Consider the following 23,582-nt stretch of genomic DNA (forward strand, 5'->3'; position numbering starts at 1 on the left):
TATACCCCAGTGAGGAAGAAGGATAGTAGGAAGGGTATAAACCAATCATGGTTAACCAAGGAAGTTAAGGATAGTATCAAAGTGAAATAAAAAGCATACAATGTGGTTAAGATGAGTGGTAAGCCGGAGGATTGGGCAAGTTTTAAGAACCAACAGAAGATGACCAAAAAAAAAATGGAGGGAAAAAATAAACTTTGAGGGTAAATGAACAAGTAATATAAAAACAGACAGTAAGAACTTCTTTGAATATATAAAAAGAAAGAGAGAGGCCAAAGTCAATATAGACCCCTTAGAGAATAACTAGGGCTGTAGGGAGGTATGGAAATAATAACAGGGAACCAGGAAATGGCAGAGGAGTTGAATAAATACTTTGCACCAGTCTTCACTGTAGAAGACACTAATTGCATACCAAAAATACTAAATAATCACAGGCCAAAAAGGCAAGGAGGAAATAAATACAATAACCACCACTAGAGAAAAGGTACTAGGGAAACGAATGGGGCTAAAAGCCGATAAGTCACCTGGATCTGATGGGATGCACCCTAGGATTTTAAAGGAAATAGCTGCAGAGATAGTGGATGCACTGGTAGTAATATTCCAAGAGTCCTTAGATTCTGGAAAAGTCCCAGAGGATTGGAAAACTGCCAATGTAACACCCTTATTCAAAAAGGGAGTGAGACTAAAGATAAGTAACTATAGGCCAGTTAGCTTAACATCTGACATTGGGAAAATGTTGGAGTCTACTATAAAGGATACAATAGCAGAGCATTTAGAAATACATGACCTAATCAAGCAGAGTCAGCATGGCTTCATAAAGGGGAAATCATGCCTGACAAATTTATTAGAATTCTTTGAGGAGGTAACATGCAGGATAGATAAAGGGGGACCAGTGGATGCAATATATTTGGATTTCCAAAAGGCGTTTGATAAGGTACCACACATAATGCTACTTAATAAGATAAGATCCCATGGTGTTGGGAGTAGTATATTAGCATAGATAGAGGACTGGCTAACTAATTGACAACAGAGAATTGGGATACCGGGGGCATTTTCAGGATGGCAATCTATAACTAGTGGAGTGTCACAGGGATCAGTGCAGGGGCCACAATTATTTACAATAACTATTAATGACTTGGATGTGGGAAATTAATGTACTGTTGCTAAGTTTGCTGATGACATAAAAATAGATGGAAAGGCAAGCGGTGAGGATGACACAAAGTGTCTACAGAGGGATATAGACAGGTTAAGGGAGTGGGCAAAAATATGGCAGATGGAATATAATGTGGGAAAGTGTGAGGTTACGCACTTTGGTGGGAAGAATAGAGGAGTGAATATTATTTAAATGGGGAAAGACTGCAGAAAGTTACAGCACAGAGGGATTTGGGGGTCCTCGTGTATGAATCCCAAAAAGCTGGCATACAAGTTCAGTAGGTAATAGGTATGGTAAATGGAATGTTGGCCTTTATTTCAAAGAAAATGGAGTATAAAAATAGGGAAGTCTTGCTAAAGCTATGCAAGGCACTACTTAGATCATACCTAGAATACTGTGAACAGTTTTGGTCCCCTTATCTAAAGAAAGATATACTGGCATTGGAGGCAGTCCAGAGAAAGTTCACTAGGTTGATCCCAGGGATGGAAGGATTTTCCTATGAGGAGAGGTAGAGTCGGTTGGGCCTGTACTCATTGAGTTTAGGAGAATGAGAGGCGACCTTATTGAAACTTATGAGATTCTTAGGGGGCTTGACAGGGTAGATGCTGAGAGATTGTTTCCCGTTTTGGGAGAGTCTAGGACCAGAGGGCATAATCTCAGAGTAAGGGCTCACCCATTTAAAACAGAGATGAGGAGGAATTTCTTCTCTCAGAGGGCAGTCAATCTGTGGAATTCTTTACCACAGAGGGCTGTAGAGGCTGGGTCATTAAGTATATTCAAGGCTGAGATAGACAGATTTTTAATCAGTAAGGGAATCAAAGGTTATGGGGAAGAGGCAGGAAAGTCGAGTTGAGGATTGTCAGATCAGCCATGATCTCATTGAATGATGGGGCAGACTTAATGGGCTGAATGGCCTACTTCTGCTCCTACATCTTATGGTCGTATGGTCAATCATTCAATTCCATATGGCCATAACAGACTCAGAAACAAGATGATGTGTGTTACTAATCAGATCATTCACAGACTAAGTCTTGTATCGGTTGACCCTGAGTGATTGTTCTTGCAGAATCTTCTGTTCTGCTGCTCATGATAGACAAGGCAGATCTGATTAATCAACATCTCTGAAGTTTGTTGATTGTTACAATGTAAATAGCATGATGATTGATACCCCATCACTGATGTTTCTTGACATTTATAGAATCAGGGGGCATGGCTTAGGAACTTTGTTGCTCTCCCTCTTTATATTTACATTATTGTTTTTCCATAATATATTGTTGGCATGTTGTTGGCAATTGATATAAAGTAGACAGCATCTCATTCATTACATGATGTTGAATTAATAGCCACTGTGGTTGAGCCCTAGCCAAAATTCAATTTCAGGACCATATTAGGTTTGATATTTTGGTGAACAAATGATTTGAACTTTGGTCTGCAAAATAAGGCTGTGTTTCCTGCCAATACTGTTCATGCACCGAGCACATGCAGTTCGAGCATGTTGCTCAGTGATGTAATTTGGAGCGCCTGGGCAGGCAGTGGCCAGGACCAAAGATGGCGCTGCTGAAATCATCACAGCTGGGTGGTGGCATCCTTTTGACAGGCACTCAGAAATAAATGTGAAACTGTATTAATTTGCACTTATCCATTGTGGGTTATTTAAATTATAACATACATAAATGAAAGACACAGATTTAAGGAAAGATAATACACTGTCTCCGTCAAGAATACGAGCATGCTGGAATGAATCACAGCTGCTTGTAAACAGAATTCATATAGTGAGTTAGCTTTAAAAAAAGCGCATTTTTGCAAGAAATAATTGCAGATTTGCCCGAGGAACAAGGGGTGATAGTAGATTGTTGGGTTTCACAATGAAATCTGTACACTGTCCACCATCCACAAAGCCTGGAGAAAGCATATGGCGGTATGTGCTTGATCACAATAGCCATTAAATAAGCAAGCATTGGCAGGGAATCCCTGAGAATGTTTGCCCAGGGAGCAGAGTGGGGAGGGACAGGGTTGAGGAGGAGCAGATGGGGAGCCCCATAAGTACTGCCAAACACTCCTTATAGATGCCCCATGCCTGCTGACACACTATCTGGGAGCCGCTAAATATTGAAATTCAGGCATGCGTGATCATTCTGACGCCGCCATGCTGTGCAGCCCTTAATTGCACATGTGTAGAGGCTTGCGCATGCATAGACTGATTCTGGCAGTCTGGGTGCAGAGGAATGACGTCAGTAGATTCCCACATGAGACTGGTATCTTGCATTGGCAGTGGCAAAATAATTGTTCAACTGTGCTGCATGTGCTGTTGAAGGCTGGAATAGTGGATGTAATGCTTCAGTTCATTTCTACTGTTATGTCACTGTTCCAGTAAATATTGCTATCAAAGTAAAAAAATTGTTCCATCTAGTCAATATTGTTACTTCTAACTTGCAGACCTGCAGTTGATGGAGTCAAATTGTTTTCATCTTGAGCCAAGTGACTTACATTTTTGACTTGGCAGAACCTCTAGATAGCTGCCCAAGGGTTTATGACAGATGCTACTCATTTCAGGATGAAAGATGTTGCCATACTTCTGTTCATAACTACATTAAAGAGTTAAGGGCATAACACATTTTTGACAAATATTTTAGTGTGCAGTACAAATTAGCAGTAATGCACAGCAACTGAAATATTTGCAGGTCCTTTTCAGGCATGGCCAATTTAGATATTGCAGTTGACTGTATCAAAGATGAACTAGGGCAGTATAAAATGATCTGTTGCACTCCATCATCTTGTCACCGTTGATCAGCTTACAAAAACCTAGCTTCAGGAAGTGCAATCCCAAGATTCATTAGAGTTTGTCCACCAGGTCCTTAGCTATCCTCAACTTCCACCATCAAAAGCTTGTCCCAGTGGTTAGCCTCTGCCTACTGCCTGCCCACAGACGCAGAACTGCCTGGACCACTGCACAGGTACATTGCTCATTGCTGCAGTACACTTTGAAAACTTAAAACCTTGAATGGCATTCTAATCCTGGAGCCTTGTTTGTGTTTTTATTTAATCCCTTAGTGAAAGTTTGATCATTTTGTTTTAAATAGGATCAGCAATAGATGCTGGCTTTGTCAGTACATCCACATCCAGTGAATGAACAATGAAAACATCATAAAATACTGTAATAAAGGCAAAAACAAAATTACCTGGAAAAACTCAGCAGGTCTGGCAGCATCGGCGGAGAAGAAAAGAGTTGACGTTTCGAGTCCTCATGACCCTTCGACAGAACTAGGTGAATCCCTGGGATTCACTTAGTTCTGTCGAAGGGTCATGAGGACTCGAAACGTCAACTCTTCTTCTCCGCCGATGCTGCCAGACCTGCTGAGTTTTTCCAGGTAATTTTGTTTTTGTTTTGGATTTCCAGCATCCGCAGTTTTTTGTTTTTGTTTTTATCACTGTAGTAAAGGCCTTTGTCTTGGATTGTAGGAAGAACAATCACAAGTGCTTGAGAGGGTGTCCTTTCACAGCACTGTGCTGACTGGGGTGTGGAGTGCATTAGTCACTGTAGCAGCATGGATGGAAACTTAGGTGATGGATAGGAAACAAAGAGTTAGGTTAAATGACTGTTTCTCAGACCAGGGAAGGATTGCAAGTGATGTACCCCAAGGGTTAGTACTGTGTCCACTTTTATTCCTAGGATATATAGATGACTTGAATTTGAGTATACAGAGCAAATCTCAAAATTTGCTGCCAATGCAGAATTTTTAAAAACTTGTGAAGAGGACTGCAAAAGGCTTCAAGAAAAAATAGAAAGGTTAATGGATAAAATGTATCGTGTATAAACCTGAAGTAATACATTTTTGGTGGAAAAACAAGAGAGTGCACCTTTACAGGAAAGACACTGAAAAGTGTTGATGTACAGAGAGACTTAATGTTGTTTTTTATTCTTTCACAGGATGTGGTCTTTGCTGGCTTAGCCGGCATTTGCTGCTTATCCCAAATTTCCCTTCAGAAGATAGTGGTGAGCCTCCTACAAATATGCATTGCTGCAACTTCTTAAGGCTTGTTCAAAAGCACCTTCCAAATCCATGACCACCACCACCTTAAAGAACAAAGGCAGCAAGAATAATGGGGGCACCAACACCTGCAAATTTCCCTCCGAGTTACACACCATTCTGACTTGGAACTATATGGCCAATCCTTTACTGTTACTGGGTCAAAATTTTGGAACTCCTTCCCTATCAGCAGTGTGAGTGTACCTACACCACATGGACTACAGCAGTTCAAGAAGGTAGTGAAAAAACATAATTTTCTGACAGTTTGTATATGGGATTTAAAGCCATAAGAAGGCAGACAATACAAAAAGAACAAATGATGAATTCGTATAAGAACCACAACTACAGATTTGGAGACTATCATAATAAGGGCATGAACATCATGGAGAAGGTACAGTAGTGATTCACCAAGGTAATGCCAGAGATGAGGGACTGTAATTATGAGAAGAGACTTGAAACACAGTAATTATTCCCACTGAAATTGAGAAAGCGAAAAGAAGGTTTAAGAAAGGATTTTAAAAATAATGACTACTTTTGATAGAGTGGATAAAGGGATGAATTCTTCTGGTTTTGTTTGGAAATGATCTAGTCATTTATTTCACTGCTGTTTTCAGGAATTGATGTACACAAATTGGCAGTGATGTTTCCTACATTGCAACACTGATTGCACTTCAAAAAGTACTCTATTGGCTGTAAAGCACGAGGGATGTCCTGAGGCCATGAAGCACATTATTTAATTTAATTCAATTCAATTTCAATGCACAAATTCATTTCAGACACATTGCTCATTCATGGAAAAATAGCTGTATAAATGAATAGCAACAATAAAGAAAGAAAATTACCCTATCACAAAAATCTAACTTTGATTAGATATACGTTTAAAATTATTCCAGTACATTAAAATAATCAGTCAATAAGTCCAATCATGAGTGCATATCCTCATTTATTCATCAAGTTCCTGATAAAAGTTCTTATAGAGAAAGGCATGACTGAGTTCAAAAACCATTTTGTCCTGCATATAGGATATTGTAGTTTTTTCCCTGAAAGCATCGAAGAATAGAGACTAGTGCTGATTCTCACTATTCATAACAGTCAATATTTTCAAGATTCTTCAAGAACAGGTTTTATCAGAAAGTTCTGCTCATTAAATATCCTTCCTGACTGGTTCAACAGTCTCTGCACCGTTAAAGAGTCTACTTCTCTAAGGCAACAATACCAAGAGGGACAACCAAAAACGATGGCACACTCAACTACAGCCATATAGAAGAGTTTCGTGATTGTGGGGTCTATTCAAAAGGATTTTAACTTTCTAAAATAATATGAACATGGTGTCCCTTGGCCACCACATTTCTACACAGCTCCCCCCAACACCCCTCTCACCAGTTCAACTTTAATACCTAGATACTTGTAGCTGGTGACTAGTTCAATGTCCACATCATGAATCTTCATGGGAACAATATAATTTACTGGCTTTTTCCTAAAGGCTACAACTAATTTTGCCTTGTTTTCATTGAGTTTAAGGGAATTGTTACTGCACCATTTTACAAAACTCTCCACCGAGTTCCTATAGTTTACTTTGTTATTCCTTATGAGAATCATAAGTATGGTGTCATCAGCATACTTACGTTGTTGTACTCTGATCGACAGTTATTCATGTAGAAGATGAAAAGCAGAAGATGACAGTACATAGCACTGAGGAGATCCAATATTTGTTAACATGGCTCTGAGTAAATCCCAGAACCTGACATCCATTGGGTTCTGTTGTGAAGGAAATTACTGATCCAAAGTAGGAGAGTAAGATCAACATTAATGTTTTTCAACTTGTTAATAAGCTTGAGTGGTTGCATAGTATTAAAAGCTGAAACAAAATCAATAAAGGTAGCATGATCATAGTTGCCTAATCTATTGGTGTGCTGTTGGATCAGATGGACCAAGTTCAGAACAGCGTCGTCCACTAACTTATGAGGTTGGTAAGCAATCTGTAAATGGTCAATATGTGGAACAAGAGGATCTAAAAGATGCTTTGACACAATATGCTCGAAACACTTCATGACTATTGACGTAAGAGCAACTAGATGGTAATCATTCAGTTCAACAGGCCGCAGCTTTAGGCAACCGGAACTGAAAGGAGTCATATTGGACTCGGAACATTAACTCTGTTTCTCTCTCCATAGATGCTGCTGGACCGGTTAAGATTTTCCAGCACTTTCTGTTTTTATTTCAGATCTCCAGCATCTGCAGTATTCTGCTTTTATATAACGATGTAGATGGTTCCCCTTTGTGACTGTATATAAAGAGTAAATTCCGCTGAATCTTTGCTGTGCACATTCAAGAACTGCTTTTGGGAGAAGAAAATTAGATGTCTTTGGTGATACTTATATCGCTTTCTGATCTGTCATAAACTGATCCTTCAACAGTAGGTGAGGGATAACTATTAACAGGACATCGGAGAGGACTCCCCTGCTCTTTTTCAAAATAGTACCTGAGGATATTTCACATCCACCTCAGCGTTCAGACATGACTTCCATTTTACATCTCCACCAAAAGAGCTCTGACAGTGCAGCACGCACCCAGTACTGCACTGGAATGTCATCCTAAAGTCACTGGAGTGGGATTTGAATCCACAATGTTCTGTGTCCAAGATGAGAGCACTGTAGCTGAGCTACACCTAAAACATGCACAGTGTTAGCACCAGTGACACCACCAAAAATAGTTTTCTAATATTACATCTTTTAGGTTGACTTTTTAAGTTGTGCAGTGCCCACATTTCTGCAGCAGAAAACGAATTATCTGAGTCTGCTTCCATCATTTTTTTGCAAATAACTAGTTCATGATTCACGTGTTTTAGAATAAAACTTTTACTTTTAGGAATAAAGCTTTTAAGTTATAAGTTAAAATGTTAAATGTGGGAACATCTGATGGAGAAACTGGTATTAATTCTGAAGTGAATGCAATTCAAAGAAGCTTGGCGTTTATTACACTTAAAATGTTGGGGCTGTGTTGACTTAAGATGTTAACTGCTAGAAAGGTAAGATCATTAAAGGGCATGTGGAAAGGTAAGATCATTAAAGGGCATGTGGGCTTACTTAGCTACAGAACTGGAGACATGACTTCTGTAGTTATTGCAGTAAAAGTATATGTTATTCATGGGGTTTCCCAGCATCAAAGGAAGCTTTGGAATTAAAAGATAGTTAACCTGTGTTTCTACCTGGGGACAAGCTGTGTGTGTCACATTGTTATGTAAATGAGTATAGTTTAGGGAGATTCTGTGGTTTCAATTTATCTGGCATTTGCTGAGTTTTATTTGCAACTTAGAGCTGGTGTGTACAGTTTGCAGTTCACTAAGAAGATAGACAAAATAAATGACAGTTAATTAGGCCTGCACTGTAAACAGAGAAAAAACTAACTTCATCATTCACCATGTGGAATGTGGATGAAGCATAATCTCAGTTTGTGTGAGAGAACATAAATTGGAAGATTCATTCCAGCTTGCTGTTAGTAGAAAAATCTATCGTGGTCCTCACAGATCCTTGTGGCAAACGAAAGAAACCAGCAGAGTTAGCTTGGAAGTATTGAGACAGCAACCGGAACAAGGGACTAAGACATCCACAATCAAGAAGTAATAAATGAAAAGTTACCTCTGAGAGAGTTTTTTTATTCTTTCATGGGAAATGGGCATTGCTGGCTAGGCAGCATTTATTGCCCATACCTAATTGCCTTTGAGTAGGTGCTGGTGAATTGATGAGTAGCTGGAACCAAGGAGAATTAAAGTAAATTCCAGAGGACTGTGGTATATCTTTGAGTGGTTCCAATGGAAGTACATATCTCTAAGATATCATAAAGTATGAGAATTCTTGGCGGAAGTAGAAAGTTAAACTGAGTGCATAATAATAATAGTTATATCCTATAGTGTTAAGTTAAAACCACGTGTTTTGTTTAATTATTTTGAATACAATAAAGTTTGTGTTTTTTTGCTGAAAAACATGGAACCTTGTGAGATAGTTCTATTCATTAAAACAAGGTGTTGGCTTCCTCTTTAAATGTTGCCACATATTGATTGTGCTCTCACTTGGCGGACCGTTATAGAACAGTACAGTAGGACACCTGAAAGAAAAACAGAAAATGCTGGAAAACTCAGCAGGTCTAACAGCATCTGTGGAGAGAAAGACAGAGTTAATGTTTCAAGTCCGGATGACTCGTCTTCAGATCTAAAAGAGTCGGATACCTGGTCTCCTCAGGCAATATAACATTTGTTTCAGCTATACTATTGTATATTCTGTTTGTATATCTGTGCAGCACATGTCTCATAAGGTTGTTTTCCTGGCACACTAACTGGACTCTGCAGTGTTATCAGCCATGGCTCCAAAGGCTTTCCTCTTTAAAGAAAGAACTTTAATTTGCATAGTGTCTTTCATTACCTCTGGCTGTAAAGTGCTTTTCAAATGTGAGTCACTGTTATAATGCAGGAAACACAGCAGTGAATTTGCAGCAGCAATGTCTCACTAACAGCAAGGAAATAAGTGACTAGGTCATCAGTTATGCCTGGCATAACTTCCATTCAATAGTGCAGAAGTATTGATTGGGCAGTTTCCAGGGTATCTGCTATCCACTTATAAGGTATAGTTTTATAGTCACACCCAAATATTATATTTATAAAATGAAAACCCCTACAAAAATAGCAATTTGTGGGTGAAGTGGGGTTGTAAGGTCACATGGATTTAATTAATGAGAGGCTGCATTCTTGGAAAGCCAGCTACCACTCTGAGAAATGAATGGTCCCTTCTTGCCACAGATCATTATCCATAGGAAAAGCGACAAGAGCTATTTACTTTAGTCCCATTTCCCTGTGTTCTTTTAATAATTTGCTCCTTCTAATTAATTCCATCTTCAATGCCATATTCAGTTGACCTTTATATGGAATCATTTGCTGTACTTATTATAGAGAATGTTGAAAGTACTTTAGAATAAAGGAACTGAATAGCACAAAAACACTCCAATGCTGACTATTCATTTTTGCAATCTTGAGTTTAGCTGAAAGATCATTTTCTTTACTTACTGCCTTATGCAGAGAAACTAGTTCAAGCTGTAATAATTTAGTTGCTCACAGGCATGAGTCCACAAGTCCAGCACAAAAAATTCCTAAAACTTGATACTTAATGGCAATCTTATTAACAGGAGACAAAACAACAACCCTTTGTGCCGCAGCAACAAGGTTTTTTTTTAAAGAAGATCTTATCTGCTTCCTCATATCTTTGTTAGGGTGCAGCATGCTTATCAAATGTCCCAGGTAGCCAAAGCAGTGAATTGAATGCCCGTCCTACTTGTGTGTCGAGATGCTTTGTTGTGTTTTTGCTCTTGCTCTTCAGAAAGAGAAAGGAAGCAAGTGTTAATGAGATCAAAAATAAAAATAGCTGGAGAAACTCAGCAGGTCTGACAGCATCTGCGGAGAGGAACACAGTTAATGTTTCGATTCCGTATGACTCTTCATCAGAACTGAGGAAATATAGAATTGAGGTGAAATATAATCTGGTAGAGGGGGGTGGGACAGGTAGAGCAGGGTAGAGGGCCAGAGATAATTGGAGGCAAAGAAGAGATTGCCAAAGATGTCATAGACAAAAGGACAAAGGGGTGTTGACGGTGGTGATATTAGCTCAGAAATGTGCTAATGAGGACATTAAGGTAGAAAGCAGGCCAAGCAAGTGACAGATAGCCCTAGTAGGGGTTGGGGGGGAAGAGATCGAAATAGGCTTCTTCTTATCATGTCCATGGACAATCTATACATGGCCAGCCAGAACTGAACACACTTTTGTGTCTTGTTGAATTCGGCAAGATCTGCAACAGTGCAGGGTTCCTCTAGTGACAGGTATTGCAGGAGATGTTGCATAGTCTGTGGCTCAGTTCCACATTCACAAGTTGTCGGGCTGGTTGTATATCCCCATTTACTTAGTGACACCTTTGAATGACCTGCAGCAGTCCTAAGTCTGTTAAGGCATTTCCAGGTTGCCCAGTTGCAATTAGCTCCTGGGGGAAGGCTTTCATCCGGTAGAATTTCCATCGCTGGGGGTTGTTCAAGACTGGCGAGCCGGTCTTTTCACAAAGTGATGCGGGCTTCAGATGCGGTTGATTGTAATGGAACAACACTGTTCATGAAGCTCTTCCTTGACTTTAGGTGGCTGGGTGTAGGTGTATGACCATGTAGAGGGTGCCTCTCATCTGATATTTGACGGAGTTACTCTTTCTTGCTGGCTACCATTCTTCTTATATCAGGGGAGCAATACCCGCCAGGATATAAAGGCTGTTGGTGTTTGTTGGTTTTAAACAACCTGTGATAAGTCGGCAGCTTGCATTCAGAATGGCATCAATCTTCTTGGCATGAGTAGATCTTTCCCATGCAGAGCACACATATTTGACAGTGGAATAGCAAAGAGCAAGTGCACTGGTTTGCAATGTTTTCGAGCTTGCTCCCTATTTTGTGTTAGTGAGCTTATTCAGGATGTTGTTTCATGCGCTCATTTTTGCCTTTGTCTTTTTGATGTGGTTCTTGAAGGTGAGGCATCTATCAGGGGTGACTCCTAAGTAGATAGTGTGCTTGCAATGCATCAGTGTTGCTCCACACCAGGTTACTTTAAGCTGGCGTTTGGCTTCACGGTTTCTGAAATGCACAAACTTGTGTCTTTGATGGGTTTGCACGAAGGTGGTTTTCTTCATAGTAGGATGTTAGTCCCTCCAAGGCCTCAGAAAACGTTTTCTCCACGGTGTTAAAATCAGTGCTTTGGGCAGTGACACATAAGTCATCAGCATATATAAAATGGCGTGTGACACCGTCTATAGGTTGGTCATTCATGTAGATATTGTACAGCAGCAGTGCAAGCACGCTTCCCTGAGGAAGACCATTCTTCTGAATACGCCACCTGCTGCGCTTCCCACTTAGTTCAACATAGAACCGGCGATTCTGAAGCATGCTTACTAACAGCTCTGTTAAGTGAATATCTTTTGTCATCTCTAGGATCTTGCAGAGAAGACATCTATGGTTCACTGTATTGTATGCTGCTGACAGGTCTATAAAAACAGCACCTGTTACCATCCCTTGCTCAAAACCAACTTCAATATGTTGTGTGAGGTTGAGCAGTTGGCTTGTTGTTGATTTGCCGGGGTGGAAACCTGCTTGCTCTGGAATGATCTTCTCATCTACAGTTCGTGCTACCCTATTGAGTATCAGGCATTCAAACAGCTTATTGGTGTGGCAAAGCAGTGAAATTGGCTGAAAACTCTTAGGATCTGAGGGATCTTTTCCAGGCTTTAATAGTGCTATTACATGTGCCTTCTGAAATTGGCTAAAAGGTGGACAATGGATGGGAATACATTTAAAAATAATAGAAATAGGTGGGAAAAGAAAAATATATTAAAAAAAATATAAATAATTAGAAAAGGGGGGGATCGGAAAGGGGGTGGGGATGGAGGAGAAAGTTCATGATCTGAAGTTGTTGAACTCAATGTTAAGTCCGGAAGGCTGTAAAGTGCCTAGTCGGAAGATGAGGTGCTGTTCCTCCAGTTTGCATTGAGCTTCACTGGAACATTGCAGCAGGCCAAGGATGGACATGTGGGCATGAGAGCAGGGTGGTGTGTTGAAATGACAAGAGACAGGGAGGTCTGGGTCATGCTTGCGGATTGACCGACCATTTTGTTTTATGTTAATGAGATCAGTTTATCTTAGCACAATAGGGAGGGTTCAACAAAATAATGGAACCTATTGTTTTTATGGAGCACTTAAATGCGCAAAGGATGCTGAGCTTTCTTTGTTACCATAATATCTTCCTGATTGTTGTTACTGGATTTAAAAATAATTCAAAATCACTAAATAAAAGAACTACCTAAGCAGCAGAAAACAGTACATTCGTGCCATTTTTTTGCTACTCTGATGGGTGCAGTACCAATAATTTTCACAGTTATCCAACTGAAGAGCCATATTCCCATTGGTTGTTTTACTTTGAACTTGAGAAAGCAAAGAGAATGCATAGATATATGTGCTTACAGTATTATCACCCACCCATCTCCAGGACGTTAGGAATAGAAAGCAGTTTGTGAAGTGGTTGACATTTTTTGATCTTTACAATGTGGCAGTGCATCAAGTCAGCAATAATTTTAAAAGTTAAATCTACTTTTGCCAAATTTGGAAGTTTAAGCATTAGGTAAACATGCTACCAAGTGGTGTTTAAAACTAGGGCTTTGATTGATTTTAAGCGCAGGTGCCAAAAATAAGGAGCCTTGATCTTGGTTTTTTTGTGGGTGCATTTTGGGTGAGCTGTTTAGCCAATTCAAAGGTTGGGAGGTAGGTTTAGTCAGTGATTTATGCTGTATCCGAACCAGGCTGAACTTAATCTGTGAGTTCTTGATGCTGATACTAGGCATCATAGTGTTACTTTTCCAAAACTAACACCCTGCTGGACACACCAACTTTGATCTCAGATGGATTTTAAATGTTAAGATTAAAAAAAAATGTGAAGCTTATTTTTCTTTGTGACAACTATGGTAAAGTAACAGAATGAACATTTAAGGTTTTTTATATTTCTCCTTTTTAAATTTATAAAACAAGAAGACAATGTTCATTGTCAAGCGTGTCCAATGATAAGTCATTGTATTGCAGTTGCCACCGTTCTTTCCTCTCTGTGACTCTCTGTGCTGCTTTCCGCCTTTAAAATAGTGCGATGTGAGGAGATAACGGCTCCATGCTCCAAATAATCCACCTGTCACTGTACACCTAACATGTAGAAAACTCCAAATGGAACAAAAAAATGTCTGCTAAAGAATATGAACAAGCAATGTCCTATTGTGTTGGAAACTCTATCGGAGACAGTTGAAATATCCAATAAAAACAGCGAAGGTTCAAAAAACTCAGCAGGTCTGGCAGCATCTGTGGCGAGAGAAAGAGAGTTAACGTTCGGAATCCAGTGTGACTCTTTCCGAAGTTCCGAAGAAGAGTCAGGTTGGACTCAAAACGTTAACTCTGTTTCTCTCTCTCCACAGATGCTGCCAGACCTGCTGAGTTTTCCCGGCACATCCTGTTTTTATTTCATATCTCCAACATCAGCAGTATTTTGCCTGTTATTTTAGAGTTGACATACCATTAATTTCGACAGGGTTAGGATGTTGTTCGGTGTAAATGTTGATGACAAGATATAAGGATTAACTGAGGAATTTCTGAGTGATAAATATGGGTAAGTGAACTGATGATTAAAGATGCAGGTATCAGGTTGTCATACCTGGGCTTCAACTTTTTTTTAATGTTATTTGCCTTCACACTGCCACTTCTATACTTGCCAAACATCAGCAGGGCGTCAATTTAATCATGGGTGATGTTCAAACCAACAGTAATGAGTTAACCGATGTTGAAGCATTTATGTGTTGTGTGAGTTTAAATACAGCAATAAGCGACAACCGCCTCCCCTACCGCCCAACAAAGGGGAAACATTCAGAGTGGGAAAGGCAGTATAATTTAAACAACTCTTAGCGATCAATAGCTAGTATGGAAGGTTCTGGAGCAAACTGAAATCTATTACAGATCCAAAGTGTGCAAGATGAACAGAACATTCTCTGTCTGGCTATCTGGTTCGGATGATACATCTCGCGTTCCATCCATCCGATCGATTTATAACTTGTTTTGTTCATATCTGTTGGCTGAGCACCTTTGACTAAAATGTTTAGTCAACGATCGCCTCAAATCACAAGTAGGCATGCAGCAGATTGGTTGACATAAAGGAGGGAACTTTCTTTTCTGAGATGGGTCTTTATAATGAATAACATTCCAGACATGTAGATAGCAACTGCATTGTTGGAAAGCACTGGAAGCATAACTTCGCCCTACGTTTTGCGCTTTGACATTTTTTTCTGTAAACCTGTGTTCTCAAGGGGCTGAGGTTCAGTTTGAACCTTCAAGCATCTCAATATTCTTTTATTCCTCCCGATTTCTTTCCGTGAAACTTAACTGCAGGAATTCTCCCTCTTCTCCCCAGAACAAGTCCATTTGCATGGGGTTGCTGCACACGACAAACTAAACCCCAGCTCCACCTGATTTCAGCATGCAAAGTTCCCGGTAGCCCTCCCCCCTCCAAACAGTGAAGATGTTGTCAGATGTCCATGTCTGAAGATTGTGCCATTAATCACGCAGTGTCCTAGCAGATAACACCGAAAACTGTAAGGGGCTGGGGGTAACTGCTGCTCTTAAACCCATACAGTTTCGGCAACATTTCAGTAAGACCACGGTGATTGCTGCATGCTATTGGCCAATTCCTCTGTTGTGTTTGTGTGTCTGTGTGTGTGTGTTAAATGATGAATTCCTCGTGGACAAGGAGGGCTGGTAACGAAGCCCTGTCCTCCGAGGCGACCCATGTGCTCTCCCCGGCTGCAGATCCATTCGATGGTCCTCTGCACACCATCGAGCCCTGGAACTTCAAACTGTTGGCGACTTTAATGTTTTTTGTGACGTTTTTATCTCTTTCTGAAAACTTCACCGTCCTGCTGGTGACCTACAGGTTTAAGCAGCTGAGGCAGCCTCTGAATTACATTATTCTCAATCTGTCCGTGGCCGATTTCCTTGTGTCGCTCATCGGCGGGACCCTGAGTTTTATCACCAATCTCCACGGATATTTCTTCCTCGGGGCCTGGGCGTGCGTTTTGGAAGGTTTTGCTGTAACTTTTTTCGGTAAGTCGTTTTACTTTCAGAAGTTTGTTGCTGACCGTGGAATCCAAATTTTTTTTGTGGCAAATAAGATATATTTGCCCTAATAGAGGAAACAAAAAGTCTGGTACAGGAAGCTAAGATAGGTATGGCGATTTAATCCCCATTTCTACACACCGCACAGTTGGCACGGCAGTGTTCCATGTTCTGCAGAAGAGTCATATGGACTCGAAACGTTAACTCTGTCTTCCCTCCACAGATGCTGTTAGACCTGCTGAGTTTTTGCAGAATTTTCTGTTTTGCTTACAGCAGAGTGTTAAATCCTTCCTCTAAATGCCGCTCTAGCCACGCGTTATGAGATGAAAAGTTCAGTAGCTTTTCGCTATGAACACGGCGGGCGCAGTTAGCGCAGCGGACAGAGTGCTAATCGTCAGTGCCTAGGAGCTCAGAATGACAATAGGTGATGTGGATTCTCGCTGACAGTCAGTGACGACTGCCCTAACATCGTTTTTATCCATCCGATCCAAAGCAGGCTGTTTCATTAGCACACGGCTGAAGAAGGGGTTGTACAGAGTCCCCCTCCTGTCAAACCTCTTTGCTGTGTTGAATTTGCCGAGTCCCCGAATCGCCTCAGTGTATGGCGATTGTAAACGATCCCCTCCAGCGGAGGATGCGGTTGCATTGGGAGTTTCAGCGCTGTGGGTGGTGCAGCGGAATGAGATCTGCACATCAACTATAATGTTTTATTTCAGAGCAGGAGGCAAGGTAATGCGCTGAACCAAAACACCATCATTGTGGTGGAAATTGCATCCATGTCTAGCTGCTGTGAAAAGGGTGGATTAAAATCCACAAATCGCCCCATGCGATCCATGTAGCAGCGGGGCCACAGTGCAAACATTCAGGCCGTTAACAGCTTAGCGTGGGGGCTGATGCCTCTGCACCCGCCCTGTCCGTGTTGGCTCAGACTTCAGTCTGGTTCACGAGCAAAAGTTTCACGGTTAGTCGGAGCTCCGAGGAACCAACCATGTTTTACATTCCGTCCCAGGAGTCGCTGCTTCCCAGAATTATTGGAAATATCCCCCTCCCTCCCCACTACCCCCGTCCCCCTATAAGTATTGGAATGACAGGCAGAAAAAAGATGCAAGTTATTGGTCATTATTGTCCACACGTTGCGGGCAAGATTTTCGAGTTTACTGCCTGGGCATCGTGGACCCGCCTGGACGCAGCACAGAGAGGAAAAACTGGTGGGGAGGGTACAGAAGCCATGTACATCCAGTGAAAATCTGGCCTCTTCGTGTGGACACTTTGCAGTAATATCTTGGTGTGAAGTTTCTCAAATTGGATTTAACTGAGTGTAACTGGAAGGGCCATAAAGTGCGGTTCTCGGCTGGTCCTTTTCACTACATGGAAATTTTAAATCACTTATTTTCACTGTCAGAAGAACCAGTCGCCCTGTCAACCCTCAGTTAACATTAAAATGTAAGCACCATGTGGATACCAGGTGAGTGCAATCTATGTGGGTGGAAACTTCACAGAGAGCCAGCTCTGTATCCACTATCACACAGCTCAATGTATCTTGTGGCCCAAGGGTGGCAGTGTAAAACTTTAGCAGTTTGTGCTAGTAGTAAAGAGTCCTGAATATTGTCTTTTTACTGTATCTTTGGTGTTACTATTCCTGCATAGGTGATCTTACACCACTTTGCTTGCACTGTCTACACTATGAAGTCCATCTTGAATTAGCTAAAAAAAAACTATCATGTGTTCTTAGGCCTTTGTATTGAAAATATCTAACTGCTGTTGAAGGCTGATAACCATTACGCTTAAGGTGCATTTTTTAGGTGTTGAGTTAGAAATGGATGCAATTCCACCAGGATGATGTTTTAATCCAACACATTACCTTACCTCCTGTTCTGAAATTAAACATTATTGGTGTCATGCGGACCTCATCCTGCTGCACTACCCGCAGGGCTGAAGCCCTCAATGCAATTGCAACCTCCGATAGAGGGGATCGTTTGCTGGGCATCTCCAAGACAGAAATCAAGGCTGACGTTCCAGCACAGTAATGAGGGAGTGCTGCACTTTTGGAAGTGCTGTCTTTTGGATGAACCTTGACCAATATTTATCCCCCAGTCAACATCAGAAAAAATAAATTATCTGGTCATTATCTCTTTGCAGTTTGTGGGAGCTGTGTGCAAATTGGCTGCTGTATTTCCCACATTACAGCAGTGACTACACTTCAAAAAGCACTTTATTGGTTGTAAAGCACTTGGGATCATTGTGTGGTTGTGAAAGGTGCTATAGGACTTAATTTTAGGGAATGAAGCCAGGCAAGTGTTGGAGGTATCAGTGGGGGAGCATTTTGCAGATAGTGATCTCTGTTAGATTCAAGGTTCTGATGGAAAAGGACAAGGATGGGCCAGAAATCAAAGTTCTAAATTGGGGGTAGGCCGATTTTAATAAGCTCAGATATGAATTGGCCAGAGTGGACTGGGAGCAGCTTCTTTTAGGTAAATCTGCATCAGAGCAGTGGGACTCATTCAAGAAAGAAATAGGGAGAGTACAGGGCCAACATATTCCAATAAAGACAAAGGGTGGAACCAACAAATCCAGGGAACCCTGGATGTCAAGGGATATACAGGATTGGATAAAGAGAAAAAGGGAGGCTTATGGCAGATACAGAGGGCTCAAAACAGCAGAAGCCCTAGAGGAGTATAGAATATGTAGGGGGGAACTTAAAAAGGAAATTAGGAGATTAAAAGGGGGCATGAAAATACATTGACAGGTAAAATAAAGGAAAATCCAAAGTTATTTTACAAGTACTTTAAGAGTAAGAGGATAACTAGGGAATGAATAGGGCCCATTAAGGACCATAGTGGTAATTTGTGTGTGGGGTTTTAAATGAATACTCTGTGTCAGTGTTCACAAGTGAGAGGGATGGCGTGGGTATGGAAATCAGGCAGAAGGACTGTGATATAATTAAAGAAATTAGCATAGAAAGAGAGGATGTCCTAAGTGGCCTGGCAGGCTTAAAAGTAGACAAATCTCCAGGCCCAGTTGAAATGTATCCCAGGCTGTTGAGTGAAGCAAGGGAGAAGATAGCAGGGGTGTTGGCAATAATTTTCAATACCTCTCTGGCCACAGGACAGGTGCCAAAGGACTGGAGGACAGCCAATGTGGTACCGTTATTCAAGAAGGGATGAAGGGATAAACTAGGGAACTACGGGCCAGTCAGTCTAACCTCAGTGGTGGGGAAACTATTGGAAGCAATTCTGAGGGACAGAATTAACTTACACTTGGAGAGACAGGGATTAATCAAAGACAGTCAGCATGATTTTGTCAAGGGGAGGTCATGTTTGACCAATTTGATTGAATTTTCCGAAGAGGTGACCAGGTGTGTAGATGAGGGCAATGCATTTGACGTAGTCTACTTGGACTTCAGCAAGGCTTTTGATAAGTTCCCCCACGGGAGACTGATAACATAGGTAAGAGCCCGTGGGATGCAAGGCAATCTGGCAAATTGGATCCAGAATTGACTGAGTGGCAGGAAGCAGAGTGTGATGTTCGAGGGGTGTTTTTGTGAATGGAAAGCTGTGTCCAGTGGGGCTCCACAGGGATCGGCGTAGGGTCCCTTGCCGTTTGTGGTATATATAAACGATTTAGACTTGAATGTATGAGGGTTGATCAGTAAGTTCGCGGATGACAAGAAAATTGGTGGGGCGGTAAATAGTGAGAAGGATAGCCGTAGATTACAGGAGGATATAGATGGGCTGGTCAGATGGGCTGATCTGTGGCAAATTGAATTTAATCCGGATAAGTGTGAGGTGATGCACTTGAGCAGGACAAACAAGGCACAGGAATACACAATGAATGGTAGGACCTTGGGAAGTACCGAGGATCAGAAGGCTCTTGGTGTACATGTCCACTGGTCCCTTAAGGAAGTGGGACAGGGAGATAAGGTGGATAAGAAAGCATATGGGATACTTGCCTTCATTAGCCGAGGCATTGAATATAAGAGCAGGGAGGTTATGCTGGAACTGTATAAAATGCTAGTTAGTCCACAGCTAGAGTATTGTGTGCATTATAGGGAGAATGTGATTGCACTAGAGACAGTGCAGAGGAGATTTACCAGGATGTTGCCTGGGCTGGAGAGTTTTAGTTATGAGGAGAGATTGGATAGACTGGGGTTATTTTCCTTGGAGCAGAGAAGATTGAGGGGGGACATGATTGAGTTGTGTAAAATTATGAGGGGCACAGATAGGGTAGACAGGAAGGAACTTTTGCCATTGTTGGAGGGATCAATAACCAGGGGGCATAGATTTCAGGTAAGGGGCAGGAGGTTTAGAGTGGACGTGAGGAAGAATTTTCTCCAGAGGGTAGTGGGAATCTGGACTCACTGCCTGAAAGGGTGGTAGAGGCAGAAACCCTCATAACGTTTAAGAAGTATTTGGGTGTGCACTTGCGATGCCATGGCATACAAGGCTTTGGGCCTAGTGCTGGGAAATGGGATTAGAATAGTTAGGTACTTGTTTGACCAGCGCAGACTCGACGGGCCGAAGGGCCTTTTTCTGTGCTGTAGACCTCTATGACTCTATGACCCTATAAATGAAAACCTTTTCTTTTCTGTACTATTTGGCTTCTGTGGAATTTATTTATATGGGTATTCTGAAATCCTCACATCACACAGAGGAAAGAGGGGATTGCCATTTCACTTCTTTATCATGCAATAAATGTCTGAAAGCAATTCACAGGGTAGAAATGTTTGCTGAGAAATAGCAAAGAAAAGTTTGAGCAGATTCCACCAAGCATGGTTAAAGAGATAGGATCGACAAGGCTTTTGAAGCTGGGGAGATAAATAATGTATGAAGTTTAACAGGGGATGAAGCTGACTGAACTCTACTTTTAAGAATGGAATAAAGGAACCAGGATATTTGAGGGAGCATAGAATCTAACAGTAGAGAAGGAGACCTTTTGGCTCATCATGCTCATGCCACCTCTTTGAAAGAGCTAATCAATTAGTCCCATTCCCCTCTCTTTCCTCATAATGTTGTAAAATTTTCTGCTTCAAGTAGCTATCCAATATCTTTCTGAAAATTACCACTGAATCTGCTCTCAAAATAATTTCAGGTAGTGCATTCCAGATCACAGAAACGCCATGCTGCATAAATATTCTGTCACCGCTGCTTCTTTTGCCTGTGATCTTAAATCTGGTTACCGCCTCTCCTGCCACTGGAAACAGGTTGTCCTTATTTACTCTAGCAAAACCTTCCAGGATTTTGAACACCTGTATAAAATCTCCCTTTAACTTTCTCTCTCTGCAAGGTCTTGACATTCTTCCTGAAGTGTAGTGCCCAGAATTAGCCACAATGCTGTAGTTGGGGCCAAACCAGTAATTGATAAATATTTAGTAAACATTTAGTATGTCTTGCTTGCTTTTGTTCTTTATGCCAAAATTTATACCACATTGTTTTTCTACAGTCTTCAATGATTTGTGTACATACACCCCAGGTTTCTATGTTCCTGCACACCCTTTAAAATTGCACCATTTAATTTATATTACTTCTTCTCATTCCTGCTGCCAAAATGAATGACTTTTCCCTTCCCTGCATTAAATTTTGTCTGCCATGTTTCTATCCATTTCACTAGTCTGTCTATGTTCTCCTGAAATCTGTTATTGTTATAGTCACTGAGTTCATGGGAATTGGGGATGAGTAGTGTCAAAGAACTATCATAAATTTCCTGATATTACTGTGGAATACTTTAAAGCAGGTTTATGTTGGTTTATGTGTATGGTTTTGTGTGTGTGTGGCTAATTTAATTAAACTAGGGATGATTAAATTGCAAGATTTAAATTATCAAAGAAGTTGGGTATAAAATAGGCATTTGAAATGGGGATGTGTAAACTAGGGTGAGGTCTCAACAGAGGCGGTATGAATGAAATTTGCATTTTTAAAAAAGTGGAAAAGGTGTTTGATTTTTAAAGGGACATGCTAAATGTTTGCAACAGGCAAGATAAATAAGGCAAGGTTATTACATTAATTTTTACCAAAAGTGCTGGCCATAATGAGGATATGAAAGATTTTTATATTCTGGGTAAAGTAACTTGTAAAGACAAGTGGAAACAATGGGATTTACAAATGAAAAGGCATAAAATATAGTTAAAGAATGATGGAAGGCTGTGTGAGGTGTGGCCATATGAGATCCTGAAAGGTGACTGTGTAAAACGAACTTGGAGGAAAAAACCTCTGGCCACCCTGCAGAAGTTTACTGTTCCAGTAACCAATGTTGTGTTGAAAGCCTTTGAAATTCCATTGTCCACTGGGTGCTTGTGGTAATATTGCTGGATGACGTTATAAATTTGGAATCTATTTGGACTGTTGCCTTAAAGGGGGTGCGTAGTTGGGAGTCTGGTTAAGTAGAAATTTATGGAACTATTATAACTTTGTAACTGTAATCTTATGTGTGTTTAAATTTGTTCTTTTTTGTTAATAAATTTTTTAACTTAATCTTTAAAATCTTTGAAGGTGGAGTGCACTCATTGCTTCTGACTTCAGTGCACAAGCCTTCTCATAATAAATGCAGCTTGCAAAATTGTTGTGATAGCATGGCCAAGTATCCCTTGTGGATTTGTCAGCCTGGCAAATATTCTGAAATTGCTGCCCATATCTTAACAAAATGGGGGGGCTCGTCCAAGGTTTTTAAAATTCCTTGATTGGTTTTGAGTTGTTGAATCTTAAGGCTATGAGTATGAGAAGACCATTAAACTCGGGAGTTGGTGTTGAGGGATTTTAAAGTGGTTAGACTGCAAAAATGGCTTTAACAATTGCTAAGACTTTTCTGGGAGTAGTTGTAAAGCTGCTTTGTTTACAAAAAGTAACTAAGGCATAGTTAACAGAATTGGTGGGTAAGTTGCAGTTAGGATTAACTGCAGGGGCAAAGAAAGTGGACATAATTGAAATAATACTGCAGCATTTAAATTGAAAGGGATACCTGAAACTAGTGAGTCACAGCTGGAGGTAGTGAGACTTCAGTAATAAATGAAGAAGCTTGAACATGAACAAGCAATGCAAATGGGAAAACTTGAATTAGAGATGAAAGGGAAAGAAAGAGAATTGGAATTGAAAAGGTTAGAGGTGGAAGAAAAGGATAAGGAAAGAGAACGAACATTTAAAAGGGAGCAAGCAGAGAGGCAGGAGAGGGAAAGAAAACAGGAAAGGGAATTGGAACTGCAGAAATTAGCAATGGAGAAAAGAGAAAAGGAAAGGGAAAAGGGAATACCAGCTTAAAAGGCCAGAAGTTAAAAAAGAGATTTCAGATGCTGAGGAAGGTTTTGATGTGGAAACAAGTATTTTAACTCAAAGCCCAGGGGAGATATTTAAATTTGTGCAGGCTTTTCTGAAGTTTGAAGAAATGGATGTAGAGACATTCTTTATTTTGTTTGAGAAGATAGCCAAGCAAATGAAATGGCCACAGGAAATCTGGACTTTGCTTTTACAGTCTGGGTTTGTAGGTAGAGCTCATGATGTATATGCATCGCTGTTAGACGAACTATCAGTGGACTATGAGGTATTTAAAAAAGGCTATTCTGAATGCAATTGAGTTGGTTCCTGAGGCATACAGGCGGCAATTTCAGAATATAAGGAAAAAGCCTGATCAGACTTATATTGAGTTTGAGATAAGGCAAATTAATTTTGACTAGTGATATTGGTACTAAAGATAGAGACAACATAAG

The 23,582-nt window shown here is 40.7% G+C and overlaps 1 protein-coding gene across 1 annotated transcript in view; it reads left to right on the top strand.

Moving 5' to 3' along the window:
• The first annotated feature begins 15,504 nt into the window (after positions 1 to 15,504).
• valopa (vertebrate ancient long opsin a) overlaps positions 15,505 to 23,582 on the top strand; it is a 35,249-nt gene continuing 27,171 nt past the window's right edge. The window contains exon 1 of the mRNA XM_041209299.1: positions 15,505 to 15,877. Coding sequence (XP_041065233.1) covers positions 15,505 to 15,877 — 373 coding nt within the window. The remainder of the gene's footprint in view (positions 15,878 to 23,582) is intronic.

Source organism: Carcharodon carcharias, chromosome 17 (assembly GCF_017639515.1).
Source record: "Carcharodon carcharias isolate sCarCar2 chromosome 17, sCarCar2.pri, whole genome shotgun sequence".
NCBI classification, from domain to species: domain Eukaryota; kingdom Metazoa; phylum Chordata; class Chondrichthyes; order Lamniformes; family Lamnidae; genus Carcharodon; species Carcharodon carcharias.